Genomic DNA, 19526 nt, shown 5'->3' with positions numbered 1-19526 from the left:
TGGGTCAGAGCCCTGAGGCTTCTGTGCGGGATGGAGGGATGGGGGATTTGGGGTGGGGGTGCGTGCAGCTGAGGGCTCCCCACTTGAGGGCCTGGCACCCATGCGGCGATGGAACCTGCTGCTGCTTTTCCCAGGAAACGGGTAGCAGAGGAAGAAGCATCAACCAGTGCAGCTGCCCCAGGGGCCAAGAAGAGGCCCAGCCGAGGCTTCGGGGACTTCAGCTCATGGTAACAACGGGCCTGCAGCTTGGGATCCTGGTAAGGACACAGGGCTGGGGCCTGTTGCACGGTCCCCTTTCTCATCCCTGGGAGCCACATGTCATATCCTCCCTTCTTTGGCAGAGGGGTCTAGCTAGCCCTTAGACTGGTGTGGGGTGGAAGGAAGGGCTGTGTCTGCTGATCCATGTCCACCCATCCCTGATTCTGTCATCTTCTCAGGGATGTCCTGTCCGCTTGGTGTGTCCTTCAACCAGCAGTATCACCTGGGACCTGGTTAGAGATTCGGGGGCAGGACTCCTGACACCGATCAAGCCAGAGGACCCTGGACTAGAGCTTTGATGTTTCTTTCAAAAACTTTTTCTGCTGCCTCTTGCTTAGGCTCACTGGGTTTTCCCAGCTCATCCAGCAAGGGTCACGGGCCCTCAGCCTGGGCTCCCCTCTGCCTTGGTCTGGAGGGCAAGGCCAGCCAGCTCCCAGGCCCCAAGCTGCTGTGTCTTCACCCAGCTCTCTCCATCTCAGGGCCCGGCCTTGTGCTCCAGCGCTGATCCACCCGCCTGCTCGGGCTTCCTGGGTGCCACGCCAGCGTTTTCCCATCTTTCTATTAAAGATCTTCATAAAGCCTGGCCATCCTGTTCCCTTCATTCTGCAGGCTTCTGACCTGACACCGCTACCTCAATTTTCCAGAAGTACCTGCAGGAGCTCGGGGACAGCTGCCTCCTCCCAGGACCCCATCTCTCTCTGCTGCGAGGCCCATAGGCACTGCCACCCCTTACCTGCTCCCAGTGCCCGTGTCCTAGGCCAGCACAGCTGCCACCCCCCATTTCTTTCCTTCCCTCCTCGTCCCAAAGCTCACAGGAGCAGGTCATGACAGCTCTTACTTCTAGAATGTACCAGGCCTCCTCCCATCTCACTTCCCTTCTTCGAGCCTGGCGTGCACCTCCACACTGATAACAGCATCTTCCCCACTCGGGTAGGCCCCCACCCATGACTCAGCTGGGGACCACCCCACCTCCCCTCCCAGCTACAAATTGATAACACACGTGTGTGAGGCTTACCCACGGTTCTGCATCAGACCTGGGTGTGCAGGGAGGAGACGCTGGACTGGGCATGGTGACAGCCAGTGTAAATGCCACTAGGGGGCGCCTCCTTGGGGCTCGTGGACCCCTGGGGCAGGTGGTCTTATCCCTCAGACTGGTGACGCTACTGACCAGGAGACGTTGGGTGCCAGAAGCTTTATTTTTGAACCTCACACAGATGACAGAGGGCTGGACATGGGACGAGGGCAGCTTTTCGCATGGGCTCCACAGACCCGCTCGGCAGGCAAGCCTTCTAGCTGGCCTGGGCTTCTGTCCCTCCATCTGTCCAGCGGCTGTGCCCACCTGCCCTGAGGGAAGTCCGGCCCCCCTGGGCAGCAGGCCCATAGTGCTGCTCACAGTGGGAGGACAGGCCTGCCCAGAGCCTTTGCCTTTACATTTCTGTAGGTTGGTGTATAACTGAGATTAGTTTTCTAGATACTGAAAATGCTCAGATTTTGTAAGTCCCTGGTGAGGTCATCAGGTAAATTAAAGGACTTTTGAAACAATTCCCATTTCTGATCCTTTCTAATATATCTGACAGATGCCATCAAGAGTAAGTGTTAAAGTATAAAAATACTATATATATATTGTATAAAACAGCAACAGAACTAAGTTACATTTCTAAAGCAGATGTATTGTGCAGAGGACACTACATAGTGTAACAAATGCATTTATAATCCTGGCATCACCTCCCACTCTTTTCAAGGAAAAAATATCTTAAATAATTTAAATAAAAGCCGTGGGGTAGTATTTACCGTTTAGGAATTTAAGAGGGTGGAACATCCCAGCACTTTGCTAGCACATCTGGCTGTGGTCTCATGAGTACCCTTCCTGGAAGCCTGCTCACGGTCAATTCATTTGGTTTCAAATGGAGCTTGGATTTTGCAGAAGATCAACAAAAAAAGTGGTAAGAGTTTCTGTTGGTGTCAATTATGAAAACACAAAAGTAACCATGGACCACTGATAGAAATGCTTCAGTGCCACCACCGAGATGGTACAAAACCAAAGTGCTCAAGTCAGAGGAGCAGTGACTGTGCCCAGAACATACAAAAGCTATAAATCTGAGTATGTACAGAGATCGGGCAGAGGAACTGGAGATTCCTTGGGGTCTGAGAGCATCTTTCGGGGGAGCATGCTGGCCACAGGCCAAGGCTCAGGGAGGAGCCCAGCGAGAAGGGAGACGCCAGCTCAGAAACTCATATTCACTCCTCCAGACAGGTGCAGGCCAGGCCTTCAAGGGTTCACTGAGGACCAGGCTGAGGGTGGCTGCTGTTTCCTGGGGCCCTAGATCTGAAGCCTCCTGGGTGACAGGGCCCAGCTCACAGGGCAGCAGAGCTCCTGCAGCTGGAGGCCTAGCTGGGCTGAGCACTTCCTCGGCACCTCGAAATGCATCCAGGCCTGCTGGGCACAGCATGGACAACCCTGCACTCAGGACAGCCAGGCTGCGAGTCGTAGATGGAGTGCCAAAGGGAAGCCTAGGTGAGTGGCTGGGCCAGACCCCCAGGATCCTGATGTACCAGCGGGGACTTGGGACCCAGGGTAGGCTGGGGTCGGGGAGGGGCCTTTTCTGACCGGTTGACAGTGCCTGCTCCATCCCCAACTAGCTCCAGCTTGTGGCCATGGGACCAGCTTTGTCTAAGGGAGCTTCAGAGCTGGCCCGCTGCCCTCCTCTTTCCCTGTCCCTGGCTCTTCCTGTCCCTTGGCCTGGGGTCCCGGGGTCTCATGCCACAGTGACGACACTGAAGACCCCAAGACGCCAAGAGTGGCGGGCCAGGTTGACACTGAAAACCAAAATTAGGAATGCTTTTTGGCCTCCCTTCTCTGCAAAATGCCAAAACCCCTGTGCAGTGCCCACGCCCTGCTGAGGCATGGGTGGGTCGGAACTTGAATGTGAGGCAAAAATGCAGGACTTGGGAGGCTGCTGGACCCCATCTGTCAGCTGACGGGACAAAATGTCTTCAGAGCTTAAACCTGTCTTGCAACTTATCCTTTTCTGAAAAACTTTTCAAACAAACTGGCAAATCTTAAGTTTGTGAGTTTGTCCTGTTTTGGCCTCTTTCATATGCAAAAAAAAAAAAAAAAAAAAAATCTTCAAGTACATCGGAGCAGGAAAGGAAATCCAATTTTACTTGGTCCAGTGCTTTAAACTGTAAGCCATGGACCAGCCAGCTGCTCAGTGCCCCACATGGAGTCCCCAGTGGAGCCTGCCAGGGTCCAACTTTGCTAATGACTCCTTCGCTCACTTTCTAGATTAAGGAGCCAGTGGCTTCAATAAACAAGATGATCCATTAGACACATTTCTCTATTTATAGCTTATCTAAAATGCTATCAGTGGTGTCCTCCTAAAAAACACCCTTGGTGCATAGATTCATAGACTGCTTCCAGAAGAATCCTAAGTCAGCACGGCCCTCACAGATCATCTGTCAGAGGAACAACCCATGTGTCCTGCGAACTGGGGAGGGAGTGGCTCTCATACCTTCACCCCAAACAAGAGGGGAGACTGGCCCTCTGAAGCTACCCTGCCTGTGGTCTCTAGAGGTGGGGTTTGGTCTTCTATGAGTATGAAAGAGCATGGCCAGACACTACCATAAAGGCATTGGTTAAAAGAAGGTATTAACTAGATGGGCAAGTCATCAGTCAGTTAAGTCTTTCGCTTGATCTTGAGAAGTTAAAAAAAAGTCATTGAAACATCTCAGAAACAACTGTGTACGTGAAGAGGACACAGACGGGAGGGACACCTTACCCACAGGATGGGCCATAGAGGCCAGCCTTCGAGGCTCAAGGTCAAGAAATACTGTCACCCAGAGGTTCCCATTGCATTTACCGTCTTTCAGAAAATAGGATTCAAAAGGGAACAGGAAGTTTCCACTTTACTCCCAACCATTGTCTTTGATCATGTGAGCAAGCTCAATGATAAATTTTCCTTCCTTATATTTCTGACTGCTTTCAAAGGCATGTTCCTGGAAAAAAGAGAAGAAGTTTCAGGGCAGAATCTCTGTCAATTTTCAACTTCAGTCCCATCTGCCCAGAAAACAATTGTAGTACCACGTCTCCCCACAGGCTCCCTGTGCCTTGCGGACCAGGGCTGTCTCAGTGACCCGCCCGAGGGCAGCACAGATCTACCTGGACTCTGAGTGACAGTTAAACTTGTAGGGAACTATCAATGCAAGCTTGCTACAAGCACTGGCCATGGTCGGGGGAGCAGAGCTCAGGGTAAAGGGGAGTAAGGCCTCTGGGGTCACACCTGATAGAGGAGGCCCTTGGCGGGGTGGCACACATTGGCTGCAGAGACAATTCCCATAACGAGGCCCCCAGTGCTAGAGTTTGGGGTAGGGGACACAGGACCCCAGGCAGGTCCCTGGTAGGGGTCCACGTGCTGCAGAGGAGTCTGCTGCGAGAGTGACTGCAGAGTCACCTTCACTGCACTAGCCTCCCTGCCCTGGTGCAGGTACCCTCAGCAGTTCCCATCACCCCTTGGCATGTTGTTTGCATGGTGTTTGTTCCCCTGACCGGGCAACTCACATATTTCCACCCAAGTGTGGTCTTGCAGTTCTCGCAGTAGATGTCCGCCACGGCGTGCAGGCCGGTGAGAAGGACCCGCTCCTCCGCAGGGCCGCAACCCACATTCACCCTGTGGGGAGGGAGGTGCTGGGACCTGCCATTGCCTCTGGGCCCGCAGCGGTATCCTTCCTGAGTATCCCTCCCTGCCCAGCTCCCATATGTCCCAGGGTTTGGGGGGCTGTGGGGAGGTGCCCTTGGTCCTGCTGTCACCTGAGAAGTCCCATCCGCCCGCAGGGGGAGCAGGAGCAGCAATACTCACACAGAATTGAAGAGGTAGGCTCGGCCCTGACTCCCCTGAAAGGACTGCAAAGGAAAAGGGGGTTTTAGGCCATTGTGGGGATTAAAGTGATGCCAAGTTTTGCATTTTGGGTTGAAAGTGGAGGAGCTACGTGTCAGGCCTATGACCTCGATGTGAGTGGGGGCTGCCTGGCAGGACCAGTGAGCATCAGTGCTCCCCTGATGGGGCCCCAGGGCTCTGCCAGGATGGGATGCACCACCATCTGTCAGAGATTAAGGCCAAGGGGAGGTTTCCATTCTTTTCCATTTGAAATTTTTTGGTTTTTTGGCCACAGTAAACAGCAAGTTCCTGGGCTAGGGACCAAACCTGTGCCAAAGCAGTGACAACACCAGATCCTTAACCAGCTGACCCACGAGGGAACTCCTCCATTGAAAATTTTAAGTCAGCCCAAGACGACTCCTTTCTTTGAGGAAAGCTCTCAGCACATTCACACACTCTTGAGATGACCAAGGAGGCAGCAGAGGACATTTGTGCCCCCTTGACACTCTGGCCAATTCCAGATTTCATGGCCATAGGAACCAGGGGCCACACCAGATGGGGTTGCCAGGCTCAAGTGACCAAATGGGACAGAGAGACCTCAGAGATAATCTGAGAAATGTAAACCAAACATGCACCTTTGGTTTTTGCCTGTCACGCAGGCCGAGCTCATAGGCTGTGATCAAAGCCGCCTGGGGCAAAGGAGATAGTCTCCACCTGCAAAGGGCACATGCAGAGACCCAGCAAGCCCACTGCTGAGGAGAATGTGCCAGAAAGAGCCACTAGATCAAAGGCAGGAAGTAGCAAGAGAGGAAGATCAGGACAAATCGGGGACAGGGACAGATAGGTTGCGAGTGGGTGTGCAAAGACAGCTGTAAAACACTGCCAGCTGTGAAATGACAAAAACAGACATTACACACCAAACCGCCAACCATGAGAACTCAGGAATGGCTGTGGGGTGAGGAGGAAATGGCAGGTCCTGTCTTCACATCATGGACACAGCCACAGTTAAGGAGGGCAGAGCTCCAGCTGACCCTCTGTCCACATCTCACCGGAGCAGAAGTGAAGCCTGCATTTCAAGTCCTGACCTCAGGGCCTCTTCACTGCAGCCTAGAACCTGGCCTCAGGCCAGCAGTACTTTGGTTTAAGAATCAGCGCTCAGATTTGGAAGCAGCCTTCCCTCAAGTGGCTTTTGAGGCTTAGGAATGTTTGATGTCCAATCTGACAAAGAATCATCCTCCTCAGCCTTCAATTTTCCAGCCTGATTTTCCAACTCCCCCACCTATTCAGCAAGTCCCTCTTTTTTCAACAGGGCTTGGTAACCTGATCTGATCTGTGGTTCAGACTTGGGCCAGCCTGACCCGAGCACAAAAGTAGCCACAGTCGATATATCAATGGATAAGCACAGCTACAATCCCCCAGAACCATGCATGAGTGGGTGTGGCTGGCAGGACCTGTGGACAGTCTGCATAGTGCACAGCTCAGCAGCAGCCAGAGGCTCCCTGGGCTGGATCACCTGTTAGTGCAATGGAGACCCAGAAGCTTGTGAAGCCCAGCCTCACAAGCTGGGTTACGGGAGAGCAGTGCAAGGGAGGAGAGCAGTCATTTCCTCCCCAGCTGCAATGCCAGGCCCAGCCTCTGGCAAGCTCCATCCTGAAACCCTCCTATGACATCAGGCCAGCCTCTACCTGGCAGGCCTCTGCTCTGGATTACAGCCCACCAGAGCTGGGCTCCTTTGAAAGCAGCTTGCGTTTCCTTTGGCCACTAATGACGAACCCCACCCCAATCTGCTCACGGCCCTGGCGCAGCTCTGCCTCAGACACTGTGCCCGAGAGACTGCCCTTCCCACCTGAGGCTTCTGGGCCAACGGGGCCGCAAGAGGAGTGACAGTGGCCCAGAGGATGACTTGTCTGAGAGTTGTTACTTAAGATGATGGACAACAGCTTCTCCCTATTACCTTGTCACTGAGCGAGGAGATAAATGTTTTTCTAACCACCTGAAACAAGAAGCCTAAGCAGAGAGTCTAGAAACTTCCTGATAGACTTTGTTTTCAAAGGAGTAGAAGGCTCACTGGGCCCAGAGAGGCAGACCCCTGAGGGAACATTAACGCTCCACTGTGTTGGGACCATTTCAAATGTTCCCAAGTGGTTGGTTATAAACATGACAAACTGCTAATTGAGCTCAAAGCAATGAGGACAAATCCTGCTCTTTCCACATCCAGAGGCCGCCTTGCAGTGGCTGCATTGGAGCTCCCATCCCAGCCACCTTCCTGTAAGGTCCCATTACCCCACCGCAGCTGCCTGCCTTCTTAACCATTCTGAGTTTTTAAAATTTCTTCATCCTCTATCACTAAACTATTTCCACAGATTTTCCAGGCTTCCTCGGTTCTGACAATGTCCTCTGGTTTTACATTAATTTTAGGTCCAGCTTCCAAAACTCCCCACTAGGCAAAGACCAGCCGCACCTGCTCACACACACCCTCCAACAGCACAGCACACGAAGGTGGTCCAGGGCTGTCGGGGTGCATCTGCTACTCGGGCTCAGGGCCTGGCCAGACCACTTGCCTTGGAGATCAGCTCGTCGTGATTGGCCAGATGGGCTCTGCAGTGGACACAGCTGTACGTTCGATGGCAATTTGGCAGGTAGGCTTGGAAAGTTTTGGACTTTGTCATCTTCACCATCTCCACTGGACACGCCTCGCTCAGCTCAGGGCTGGCACGGGAGGAACTGCAGCTCTGCTGGGCTCTCTGACAGAAGAAACACTGCAGCACGCACGCAAGAGCCGTTGTTGGTCAGAGGGTGTGTGGCTCTGTCCACACCGCTGGGGTGAGAGAAAAACGCCACAACCTGTCAGCAGATCAACACAGGGCAGTGGGTTATGGGATAATGAAACATGGAAGGAGGTGTGTTTAGAATGTGTGTGCTGTGAAGAACAGGGAAGGGCAGGCCTACAGGTTCAAGACCTAATTCTTTTATTTTTTTGCTTTTTAGGGCCACTAGGGGTTGAATCAGAGCTGCAGCTGCCAGCCTACACCACAGTCACAGCAACACTGGATCGGAGCCATGTCTTCAACCTACACCACAGCTCACAGAGAGGCCAGATCCTTAACCCACTGAGTGAGGCCAGGGATTGAACCTGCATCCTCATGCATATTAGTTGGGTTCGTTACCACTGAGCCACAAAGGGAACTCCAAGACCTAATTCTTTAATACTGATTGTACATAAAAACAATGCTAATACCTAATCATGACTTAACCATTCTAAATTTAGTTGGAAGTGGCAGGTAGATGACCTTTACACATACACAATTTGAGAAAACATCTGATCAAATACATCTAATATCATGTGTGGTTTCAGGAAATGTGAAAGGAACAGCAGCCAACAAGATTCCCATCTGTAAGCAATGAGATACTGCTGTGTAGCACTGGGACCTATATCTAGTCACTTATGATGGAGCAGGATAATGTGAGAAAAAAGAATGTATACATGTATGTATAACTGTCAATTTTCTACCATGCTGCACAGTAGAAAATTGACAGAATACTGTAAACCAGCTGTAATGAAAAAAATAAAAATCATATAAAAAAATAAAATAAGGAGTTCCTGTCATGGTGCAGTGGAAATGAATCCACCTAGGAACCATGAGGTTGTGGGTTCGATCCCTGGCCTCCATCAGTGGGTTAAGGATCCAGTGTTGCCATGAACTGTGGTGTAGGTCACAGATGCGACTCGGATCTAATGTTGCTGTGGCTGTGGCATAGGCTGGAGGCTACAGCTCTGATTTGACCCCTAGCCTGGGAACCTCCATATGCCGTGGCTGCGGCCCTAAAAAGACAAAAATAAATAAATAAAATAAATAAAATTAAAAAAAAAAAAAAAGATTCCCATCTGAGTGAGGCCAGCAGCACTGAATATATCTTGTCCCAAATCGTGGAATTAGTGACTGAAAGCACCGGGCCATTTACAAATGTATGTGATGGATAAAGTATTAATCTTCGAGAAATTATAATGGGGGGATGCTGTTCCCCTCGTGGTGCAGCGGAAACGAATCCGACTAGGAACCATGAGGTTTGATCCCTGGCCTCGCTCAGTGCGTTAAGGATCCGGCGTTGCCGTGAGCTGTGGTGTAGGTTGCAGACACAGCTCAGATCCAGTGTTGCTGTGGCTGTGGAGTAAGCCAGCGGTTACAGCTCTGATTAGACCCCTAGCCTGGGAACCTCCATATGCCGTGGGTGTGGCCCTAAAAAAACAAAAAACAAACAAATCAGGAGTTCCTATTGTGGCTTAGTGGAATAAGAACCCAACATTGTCTCCATGAGGATGTGAGTTCGACCCCTGGCCTTGATCAGTGGATTAAGGATCTGGCATTATTGCAAGCTGCAGCATAGGTCACAGATGCACCTCAGATCCCACATTGCTGTGGCTGTGGCGCAGGCCAGCAGTTTGCATCTCAGATTTGACCCCAGCCCAGGAACCTCCATATGCCACAGATATGGCCATAAAAAGTAAAAAAAAAAAATCACATAAAGTTAAGGTAGCAAAAGGATAGAAAAATATATAATACATAAGTAAGGTAACACTATATTAATTAATATTTCCCTTAGGGAATTACATTTAAGGGAAAAACTTTATTAGATAAAAATAGCAGGGAGATAAATAGCAAGTATAAATCTTATCACTTGATAACATAAGTCTCAAAATATGTGTCAAAAATGTATGTATTTACAGTATACTTAGCAAATATAAACACATAATATATATTTGCATGTATAAAACATAGTATATAAATATATAGTATATATTTTACTGCAACTTTCAGTAACAGATAGGCAACACAAAGCAGGGCAGATACCCATGATTTGCACAATATGATGAAGAAACTGGAACTAAAAGACATGTAGAAAACTGTATCTAAGAACCACAGTGTCCGGTGAACACAGACATATCCAAAAGTCAACCACACAGCACACATCAACAGATTAAAGGACAGAAATCACAGTATATTCTCTTGACTACAATACAATTAAATTAGAAATAATAAAACATAGCTAGAAAAATCCTCCAATGTTTAGAATTTAGGAAATGTACTTCTACATGTGTCTAAAGAATAATGGAAATTAGGGAGTTTCCACTGTGGCTCAGCAAGTTATGAACCTGACCAGTATTCGCTATGATGCAGGCTCGATCCCTGGCCTGGCTCAGTGGGTTAAGGATCTGGTGTTGCCATGAGCTGTGGTGTAGGTTACAGACAGAGTTTGGATCTGGCATTGCTGTGACTGTTGTGTAGGCCGGCAACTACAGCTCTGATTTGACCCCTAGCCTGGGAACCTCCATATGCCATAGGTGCAGCCCTAAAAAGACAAAAAAAACAAACAAAACAGGAATTAAAAAAAAAAAGGGGGGGAGTTCCCGTCGTGGCGCAGTGGTTAACGAATCTGACTAGGAACCATGAGGTTGCGGGTTCGGTCCCTGCCCTTGCTCAGTGGGTTAAGGATCCGGCGTTGCCGTGAGCTGTGGTGTAGGTTGCAGACTCGGCTCGGATCCCGTGTTGCTGCGGCTCTGGCGTAGGCTGGTGGCTACAGCTCCGATTGGACCCCTAGTTTGGGAGCCTCCATATGCCGCGGCAGCTGCCCAAGAAATAGCAAAAAAGACAAAAAAAAAAAAAGACAAAAAAAAAAGTTAGAGAAGTAACAGTAAAACAACCCCAAGAAAATATAAAGAAAGAAATAGGAAAAAAAATATTACAGAAAAGGAAAACATAGATCCGATAGAGAGGATTAAAAGGCAAAGCTGTTTTCTTGGAAAAGAATGATGACCCTGAGCTGCCATCAGAAATTCAAATGCAATGCAGAGCACCTTCTGTGGGCAAGACTCATGGGGAAGAGATGCTGTGATCAATTTAGGTCAATATGTTTGAAAACGTAGATAAATTCCTGGAAAATAAATCAATGTAGGAGTTCCTGTTGTGGCTCAGCAGTTAACAAACCTGACTAGTACCCATGAGGACGTGGGTTTAATCCCTGGCTTCGCTCAGTGGGTTAAGGATCCAGTGTTGCTGTGAGCTGTGGTGTAGGCAGTAGACACAGCTTGGATACTGCGTTGCTGTGGCTGTGCTGTAGGCCAACAGCTATAGCTCCAATTCAACCCCTAGCCTTGGAATCTCTATACACTGAGGGTGCAGCCCCACAAAGTTAAAAAATAAATAAATAAATAAATAAAACTACTTAAAACATGACAAAGAAAATATAGGAGTTCCTGTAATGGCTCAGCAGTTAACGAACCCAACTATTCATAAGGACGTGGGTTTGATCCCTGGCCTCACTCAGTGGGTTAAGCATCTGGCATTGCCATGAGCTGTGGGTGTAGGTTGAAGATGTGGCTCGGATCCCATGTTGCTATGGCTGTAGCATGGGCTGGCAGCTACAGCTCCTATTCGACCCCTAGTCTGGGAACCTCCATATGGCATGGGTGGGCCCTAAAAAGATTTAAAAAAAAAAAAAAAGAGATAGAAAATCTGTATAATGTTATAAACATTAAAGAAGTCAAATCACTCATGAAAAGCCTCTTCTCCCAACACACACATATCAAACACACACCTACAGGTGGAGAGCTCACTGCACTTCAAGGAAGGACTCATTCTAGACACAAACTCTTCCAGAAAAGAAAAAGAGGAAGCACCCTCCAGCCATCTGATGTAGTAGGTTCTCCTGACACCACATCTCCTTCAGGGCGGCACAGGAATGGAATTTACTATAATGTACTTCTCAGAAACCAAGAGGCAGACATCCTAGGACCAAACAAATCTATCACTATTTTAAGGATGGTACAATATAATTCAGGTGATTTTATCACTGGAATACAAGATCATTTAACATTAGAAATGTGATTAACACAGTTTACCATTGACTGTTCTGTTTGTCTTAGTAGAAACACACACACATAGAAAAGCTTTTGACAAAATTCAACATCCATTCACAACTTTTAAAAATACTCCATGCAAGAGTTCCTGTTGTGGCTTAGAGGGTTAAGAACCTGACCAGTACCATGAGGATGCAGGTTCAATCCCTGTGCTCGATCAGTGGTTAAAGGACCCAGTGCTGCCACAAGCTGTGGCATGGTCACAGATGATGTTGTTGTGGCTGTGGTGCAGGCTGGCAGCTGCAGCTCCAATTCGACCCCTAGCTGGGGAACTTCCATGTGCTGCAGGTGCGACTGTAGAAAAAAAAATGTAGGAATAAACCATGATGGCCTCTATACCACCACTTTCATTCCACAATTCTGAAAGTTCAAGCCAGCTCAGTAAGGCAAGAGAAGGAAATAGGGGCTTTAAAGAACCCACTCTCACACAACAGTGCAACAATGCAAAGTATCTGAGAGCAAATTCAAAGATCTGAAACACCTTTTCAGAGAACATTATAAAACTCTGAGGGGCATTAATAAAGACCTAAATAAATGGAGAGCTATACCACGACCAGGACTGGAAAATATTATAAATATATGAATTCCCCCCCCAAAGGAATTGTTAAAGGCAATTCAAATCAAAATCCAGAAGGCTGTGTACAAATGAGCCAGGGAGGCAGCCAGCCAGAGAGATTTGAGTCTAAACTTATTCTAGAGGTGTTTGCAGGGGAGGAAAAAATTTCCTTGACTCTCGGGGTCCCTGGTATGGGCAGGGGTGGTCCACACTGAAGGAGTAACTAGGAAAATTTGTTTATACTGATTTCTCAACCCCAAACCCCCCCCGCCTGCCCTCCGCCTGAGGCAGGTGGCCCTTCACAGGGGAGCTTTATGGCGGCTCAGGGTAGAGGGTCATTCTGACCTCCCCCTTCTGCCATTTTATCAAACTTCTTCAGCTTAAGATACTCAGTAAGGCAAGGAGCTGGGTGCTGGGGCAGCATGTCCTGAATCCCATTGTGTCAAGGCTGGAAGCAGCAGGAGAAAGCCCGTGCTGTCCAGAAGGCAGCTGGGGAAGGTCAGGCCCCCTAGATGCACCCAGACAGGGTGGGGTCCTGGCTCAGGCTGATCAAGGAGCCCAGACCCAGCCCAGGCACAGCTCTTGGGAAAGAGCAGCTTTCTCCAAAAATGGGTGCTGGACAACTGGGTATCTATAGGAAAAGGAAAACACAATTGGATCCCATCGCTCACCATGAACAATACAAAGAGCTCACACTTTCCAACGCAACATGAGGAACAGCAGCAGCAGCAAGACAGCCATGGAGGAAACTCCCACACAGGGATGCACGTCTGCCCCCCGCCACCCCAGGGAAGCCTGTGTGTTTCTTCACAACCAAGTGAGGAGGTATTTCTGGATAAGTCTGATCATATGAGACATTCCCCATCGGTAAGTCCCCAAACCTGAAACTTTTTTCCCAGTAGTGCCAATCCTGAATTTTGCCCTTGGGTTTCTTTAGACTCAAGGACAAGGTGTCAGATTAGCCCTAATGCATTTCATCAGGTTCTCGTCATTGTCTGACCTCTGGGGTCCTTTATGAATTTGAGTCCTGGCTTCCCTCTCACTTTTGATAAGCTCCAGGGAGGTGATGGGGATATGAATCACCTCAGAAACCACCTGCCCCCACCCAGCTGAGGATCCTGCCCAGCTCTGGCCCCAGCTCTGCTTGGCCAAGGGGCCCCTGCCATCCACACGGACACATTCGAATCCACACCTGTTCGTTCCACCAGCCTTACTGAGCAAGAAGGAAGGAGCTTGTTCTTCTTATCCGAGCATGTGATATTTTTACTATCTTCACCTTGAGTTTTCCTCCCTGTGGTTAAAGGTGCCTTAAATGAATAAACTGTTTTATCCCTAGTGACTCAGACTTGGGCCCCTGGAGCAGCTGGAACAGAGGCAGCAGAAAGGGCCCTTCACATAGCCCAGGCCTTAACCAGGCACTACCACTCTCACTCATAATGAGAGTGGGGGCCACCCCCAATTTCTAACTTGGAGTTACCTCTCTCAGAACAACACTGTTTAAAATTTGCCAAGGGCCTTCTGTTTCTTTTGAATTTCTCCATGTCGTGAATGCTGGTCACATCCTGCTGGCTTCCCTGGACAGCTCTTCCCTCAGGATGGCCTGCTCTTCCATCCTCGGCAGCCAGAGTCATCCTTCAAAGTCAGGCGGTGCCTCCTGCTTGCACATCCTGGTCTCCGCCCCATAACTGCCCCTCCCAAGTAGGGCCGGGCCTATATCTCCATCACCAAGAAGCCCGTCCGGTCATGAGTTAACCAGGCTTTCACAATGGATGTTCCTGAGGTGCAGGGAAGTCCTGGCCAAGCTTTCCAGCAACCAGTACACAGGTGGGCTCTTCCAACAAGGCTGGCCAAGACTCAGAACCCATCTTAGTAGCTGGAAGGCAAACACGTCGTGACTCCTGTCTCCCATGGGTCACGATGTCCCCTGAGCTTGGGGAGCAGCCAACAACGCCCCCCCCCAAAAAAAAGATGTGAGTGTGGGATAAGTTTTGGAGCAAAGACAATATTCTGGATTCCAGAAGTTTCTCTCCTAAAATAAGCATGGACGTTTATTTTAAGAGAATGTGAATCAGGCTCATGTCCATATGGTACAGTTACCACACTTCTAAAGACAAAGCCTGAAAACCAGAAGTCAGCAGCTGACATTCCTGGCACAGAGTGGAGGTGGCCGAGGGTGCGGGCCCCGGCCTCCAGTCCCACGCGGGTTCCCTTGTCCTCCTAGTCACCTCACTATGGGTGGGGGCGGGGGGGGGGTGGGTAGAGGCACAGGTGGGCAGGGAAGCAGGGGCTCCCTTGGGCCGTGGCCAGTGCAGAAGAAAACAACTCAAAAAGCAGAGTGCTGCCTGTGCAGGCTGCCATGTCAGCAGGAAGAGTGGGCCCCAGACGGGTGGCACGCAGACATCCATCACCATCGAGACAGAGACCATCCTAGTCTAAGCAGGTGACTGGTGCTTAGACTGGCAATGAGAATCACATGAGAGCAGCAGCCACAAGAGATGAGAGGTCTTAGTCCCACTGCACAGACAGGGAAATGGAGGCCCAGAGAGCCAGAAAGGAAGCTGTGTAGCTGGATTCAAAGCCAAGAGTCTAAACCCTGGACCAGTGCAGACACGTGAGCAGGTTTAAGCATTGCCCACCATTGCAAACCAAAGTCACACTGAACCTGTGGGCTGGCAATGACTTTTTTTTTCCTTGTCTTTTCAGGGCTGCAGCCATAGCATATGGAGGTTCCCATGTGGAGGTCGAATGAGAGCTGTAGCCACTGGCCTATGCCACAGTCACAGCCAGAGTAACGAGGGGTCCAAGCTGCATCTGTGACCCACACCACAGCTCACGGCCGTGCCAGATCCTTAATCCACTGAACAGGGCCAGGGATCGAACCAGTGTCTCATGAATGCTAGTCAGATTCCTTTCTGCTGAGCCATGATGGGAACTGGAGGCAATGATTTTTTAAAGTTGACAATCCCATTGGTGAGGGCACTGGCAATATTTCCATTTGGTAGCACCCACTGGTGCTCCCAGGCACAGGCCCCCAGACCCAGGCCGATCCCCCTCCAGGCTGACTGGCACTTGTGCAAAGTAACCAGGAAAATGCTATTACAGTATTGCCTGTAATAACAAAGCAGGTCTGGCCAAGGGCACTGAGGAATGGATCAGAACTGTTTTCAAGGCGGGGCCTCACTGGGCAGGAGGCTCTGGGAAGGCGAACTCCTTCTCACCAGCTATTTCGGTAACTTTATTTTATACATGTTTTTTAGGGCCAAACCCATGGCATATGGAGGTGCGCAGGCTAGGGGTGGAATTGGAGCTATAGCTGCTGGCCTACGCCACAGCCATAGCCACTCCAGATCCAAGCCGTGTCTGCAACCTATACCACAGCTCATGGCAATGCTTGATCCTTAACCCACCGAGGAAGGCCAGGGACTGAACCTGCATCCTTATAAATACTAGTCAGATTCATTTCCCCTGAACCATGACGGGAACTCCTGTTTTGGTAACTTGAGATCTTAACAAGTGTAAGGTACTGACTACAAACACACACAAACATAGCACATGCGCACACAGGCACAGAGAGGTCTGGAAGGCTTCTCATCAAAGGGCAGGTATACAATTTGCCTTTGGTGGTACCAGCTTCCCTTAGCACACAGGCACGTCCTTCCTACTTGAATTAAAGGTGAAAAGCTTTTTTTCCACGTCTCACAAACTGCAGCTTTGTTGGACCTGTGGATGTGCTGGGAGGAGCTAGAAGGCCCCCTCCCTCCTACCAGCTGCCTCCTGCGCCCTCAGCTGCAGTGCCCACACTCATGGCCTCCCACCTGGCCCTGGCTCCCCAGCTATGGACCCATCACTCCTCCCACGGCCGCCTCTCCCAGATAGCTGATTAATGCCTTGGGTTGGGGCTGAGCCTTTCTTTTCTAAGAACCTGTGAAACCTTCTTTCTTATTTCTCCCACTAGTAACTAAGTTTCCCAGCCGTGGCCCTAGGATACATCCTAGCCTTTGCCTGCTTCCTTGCTAAGAGAAAAGGTACAGGAATGACACAGGCAGTGCGGCCATCTTTTCAGCCTAAAGGGTAGGGACGAGACTGGAGGACTGGAAGCAGGAGGAAAGAGGCAAGAGCAAGCATTCGAAGCAAGGGAAGGGAAAGCCCTGAGACACAGAGAGGAGCCAGATGGGGGCTAATGCTGGGGGTGGGGGGACAGTGTGCAGAAGCTTGGAGGACAGGTGGCACCACATGGGAACCAGCAGGTGGCCTGGCAGGGACAAGACTGAGAAGGAGCTGAGTGGGTACCGGACCTGTAAAATGGGGGTAAGGCCTATGGTGACCCAGAGAATCACACCAGGTGTCACGATGCTGTCACTTTGGCAAAGGGCTGGCAAGATGCCTCAATGCCTCACAAACCCCATGGGGACCCTGGTTCGGAGGCTCTGCAGGTGCCAGAGCAGGGGTCCCTTCCCAGGTATGATGAAGCTTGGCTCCGTGATTTCATTTTTCTATCGCCTTCCAACACGCTTTCAGCAGACCTGGTGCTATTACAGGAGGGATGTCACCCAGCAGTCAACTGGACCTCGTCCTCTCGACTTCTCTCCGGAATCCCACTCACACTGCTTTCCCCAGAACCCAGAACTTTCTCCATCCTCCCCTCAATTCTCTTGTCAAAATTTCCATTCACTCCCTGGAGGTTTCACTGATTAGCAAATCTAAATACTTTCTAAAGAGTTAAAACCAAGTGATTCTCAAATGAAGAGTGTTAAAGATGAATGGTTTTAAAGCAAGATTTCTGCTTCTGTACCTTTGAAACTATTTTCCACTCATCAGTCTTCCAGGGAGAGAAAGACACTGAAACCACCATGACAAGTCCCTTGCTCCCTCCACCCCCACCACTGTCCCCCTGACAGAGGGTTCTGATGGAACCTAGTGGAGGAGGTAGGAATCAGACAGACAGGAACACGGCTCTCAATATAAAGAGTTTTATAAATTTTAGTTCTTCAAAAGTGGAAAAAATATTGCTTGGAGTTTAAAGAATGTATCTTTATCAGTTTTTAGTTTTGGCAAACACACCATGGCAATGTGGGGCAGTCACAATGGGGACACTGGGTGTGGGGAACGTTGGGACTATCTGTACTATCTTTGCCACTTTCATCTAGATCAAAAGTTATTCCAAAACAATATTTAAAGGAGTCCCGTCGTGGCTCAGTGGTTAACGAATCCGACTAGGAACCATGAGGTTGCGGGTTCGATCCCTGCCCTTGCTCAGTGGGTTAAGGATCCGGCGTTGCCGTGACCTGTGGTGTAGGTTATAGACTTGGCTCGGATCCTGCGTTGCTGTGGCTCTGGCGTAGGCCAGCAGCTATAGCTCCGATTCGACCCCTAGCCTGGGAACCTCACCTCCGCATGCCGCGGGAGCGGCCCAAGAAATAAAAAAACAAACAAAACCAATATTTAAAGTCAGAAAAACTATGGGGACAAAGAATGAATATCTAAATTGATATATCTGAGTTCCCTTTGTGGCTCAGCAGTTAATGAACCTATCATTCATGAGGACATGGGTTTGACCCCTGGCCTTGCTCAGTGAGTTGAGGATCCGGCGTTGCCTTGAGCTGTAGTGTAGGTGTCAGAAGCCGCTCCAATCCCGCGTCGCTGTGGCTGTGGTATAGGCTGGCGGCTACAGATCCGATTGGACCCCTAGCCTGGGAACCTCCATATGCCAGGGGTGTGGCCCTAAAAAAAGACTAAAATAAATTTAAATATCTGATTCACTTTACTGTACACCTGAAACTAATATAGCAATACAGTAAGTCAACTATACTCCAATAAATAAAAAATCAGAGACTATTAATCAGATTGGTAATTAAGATCATTTGCCCAATCAGGCCAGGCCCTGTGCTACAGCTGCGGTAAGACATGGATTCCCCAGGTCCTGGATGAGGGGTTCCCACCGTGGAATAACTCTAGCTCCGTGGGATGCAAGGGGAGGGCGGTGGGTAGGGGGTGCCCAAAGGCTCAGAATTAGCACCCCTCAGACCAAAGCCCACGGCCAGGGCTTGGGGAAGCAGGGAAGGATTACAAAACTCCACACGGGGATGGAGCAGACTCCTGCCACATCTCCTAGAGCAGGGGGGAGGCTGGAGCGTGCGCAGGTGACACACCTGAAACTGATCCCCAGAGGAGGTAAGCTCAGGTAGTTTAGCAGAAAGAGGGACTGGAAGGTAGAAAGAGTACCATTCCTGGTAAAGGAAACAACAGGTTGAGGGGTGTGTTTCGCGGCGAGAAAGGAAGAAAAAATGCAACCGAACAGAAAAAGCTCGGGGGCGGGGACACTGATTCCTCTGAGGCATCGTCCCATCTTCCCTCCCTAGAGCTCCAGCGCCCGCAGGAGGCAGGCCCGGGGGAGGGACCACGGTTTTGGGGAGCTTAGGCTGTGCAAGCTTCGCACCCACAGAGCCCTGGTGGTGCCACAAGTGGTGGACGAAGGCGAGCGTTTCACTTCGGCCTCGACCTTCACGTGGGGAACTCGAAACGCCCCCTTTGCCATGAACTCGCCGGGAGGCCTCTTTTGTCCTCATTTCCCTCCCCAGTCGAGACCTTTTTCTAGAGGGAAAAGCCTATTACCATCGGGCGCGGAGCTCCTTCCATCCCTTCTCCGGGTCAGGGGGAGAGAGAACGGGGGAGACGCTCCCGGTCCCGCCGCCCTCCAACCAGCCCAACGACGCCCGGTGAGCACCCCCGGCCCGCCCTACTCACGGCCGCCCGCCGGTCCGCGCCCCGGCCCGCAGCGCCCATCGGCACGGCCTCGCTCAGCGCGGGCGCGGCTCTCCGGAGGGCCCGGCGCGGCCCGGGACGCGCTGCGGCGGTTGGCGCCTGGGCCGCGCGCGAGACATCCCCGCCGCCGCCGCCCGCGGGCCGCCTGCCCTTTGTTTTG

The 19526-nt window shown here is 50.5% G+C and overlaps 2 protein-coding genes across 10 annotated transcripts in view; one reads left to right on the top strand and one right to left on the bottom strand.

Moving 5' to 3' along the window:
* The window catches only part of PPIL2 (peptidylprolyl isomerase like 2), a 26039-nt gene extending 22679 nt beyond the window's left edge, over positions 1-3360 (top strand). For 3 of the 7 annotated variants that reach the window (XR_002338328.1, XM_003132990.4, XM_013983168.2), the window contains 2 exons: positions 135-257; positions 438-843. Coding sequence is in view for 6 of the 7 variants with exons in the window: in XM_003132990.4 (XP_003133038.1) it covers positions 135-231 (97 nt within the window). In the remaining variant the exon portion in view is untranslated. Of the gene's footprint in view, positions 1-134; positions 258-437 lie in introns of all 7 variants that reach the window. The other 4 variants (XM_021072281.1, XM_005670915.3, XM_001929539.5 and 1 more) reach the window with 3 other exon arrangements.
* Positions 1435-19526, bottom strand: YPEL1 (yippee like 1). Of its 3 annotated transcripts, XM_003132989.4 has the most exons (5): positions 19349-19526; positions 7694-7976; positions 5115-5158; positions 4817-4925; positions 1435-4254 (listed from the first exon to the last, which is right to left on the bottom strand). In XM_003132989.4, the coding sequence occupies exons 2-5, from the start codon at positions 7808-7810 to the stop codon at positions 4165-4167; spliced, it is 360 nt and encodes a 119-aa protein (XP_003133037.1). In that variant the 5' UTR covers positions 7811-7976; positions 19349-19526; the 3' UTR covers positions 1435-4164. The 3 variants fall into 3 exon arrangements, with proteins under 3 accessions (XP_003133037.1, XP_020927941.1, XP_020927943.1); XM_021072282.1 differs by lacking the exon at positions 19349-19526 and having other exon boundaries at positions 7694-11141; XM_021072284.1 differs by lacking the exons at positions 7694-7976; positions 19349-19526 and adding an exon at positions 7594-7686.

This window comes from Sus scrofa, chromosome 14, assembly GCF_000003025.6.
Source record: "Sus scrofa isolate TJ Tabasco breed Duroc chromosome 14, Sscrofa11.1, whole genome shotgun sequence".
Taxonomy (NCBI): Eukaryota; Metazoa; Chordata; class Mammalia; order Artiodactyla; family Suidae; genus Sus; species Sus scrofa.
Note: the sequence above shows the minus strand (reverse complement) of the source record. Positions and strands in the feature narration are given on the sequence as shown.

Coding starts and splice junctions, on each gene's coding strand:
- YPEL1 (XM_003132989.4), bottom strand. CDS start 7,810: ATGGTGAAGATGACAAAGTCCAAAACTTTCCAAGCCTACCTGCCAAAT. Junction 4,926..5,114: donor GCCTACCTCTTCAATTCTGT/GTGAGTATTGCT, acceptor CCCTCCCCACAG/GGTGAATGTGGGTTGCGGCC. Junction 4,255..4,816: donor CCACACTTGGGTGGAAATAT/GTGAGTTGCCCG, acceptor TCTTTTTTCCAG/GAACATGCCTTTGAAAGCAG.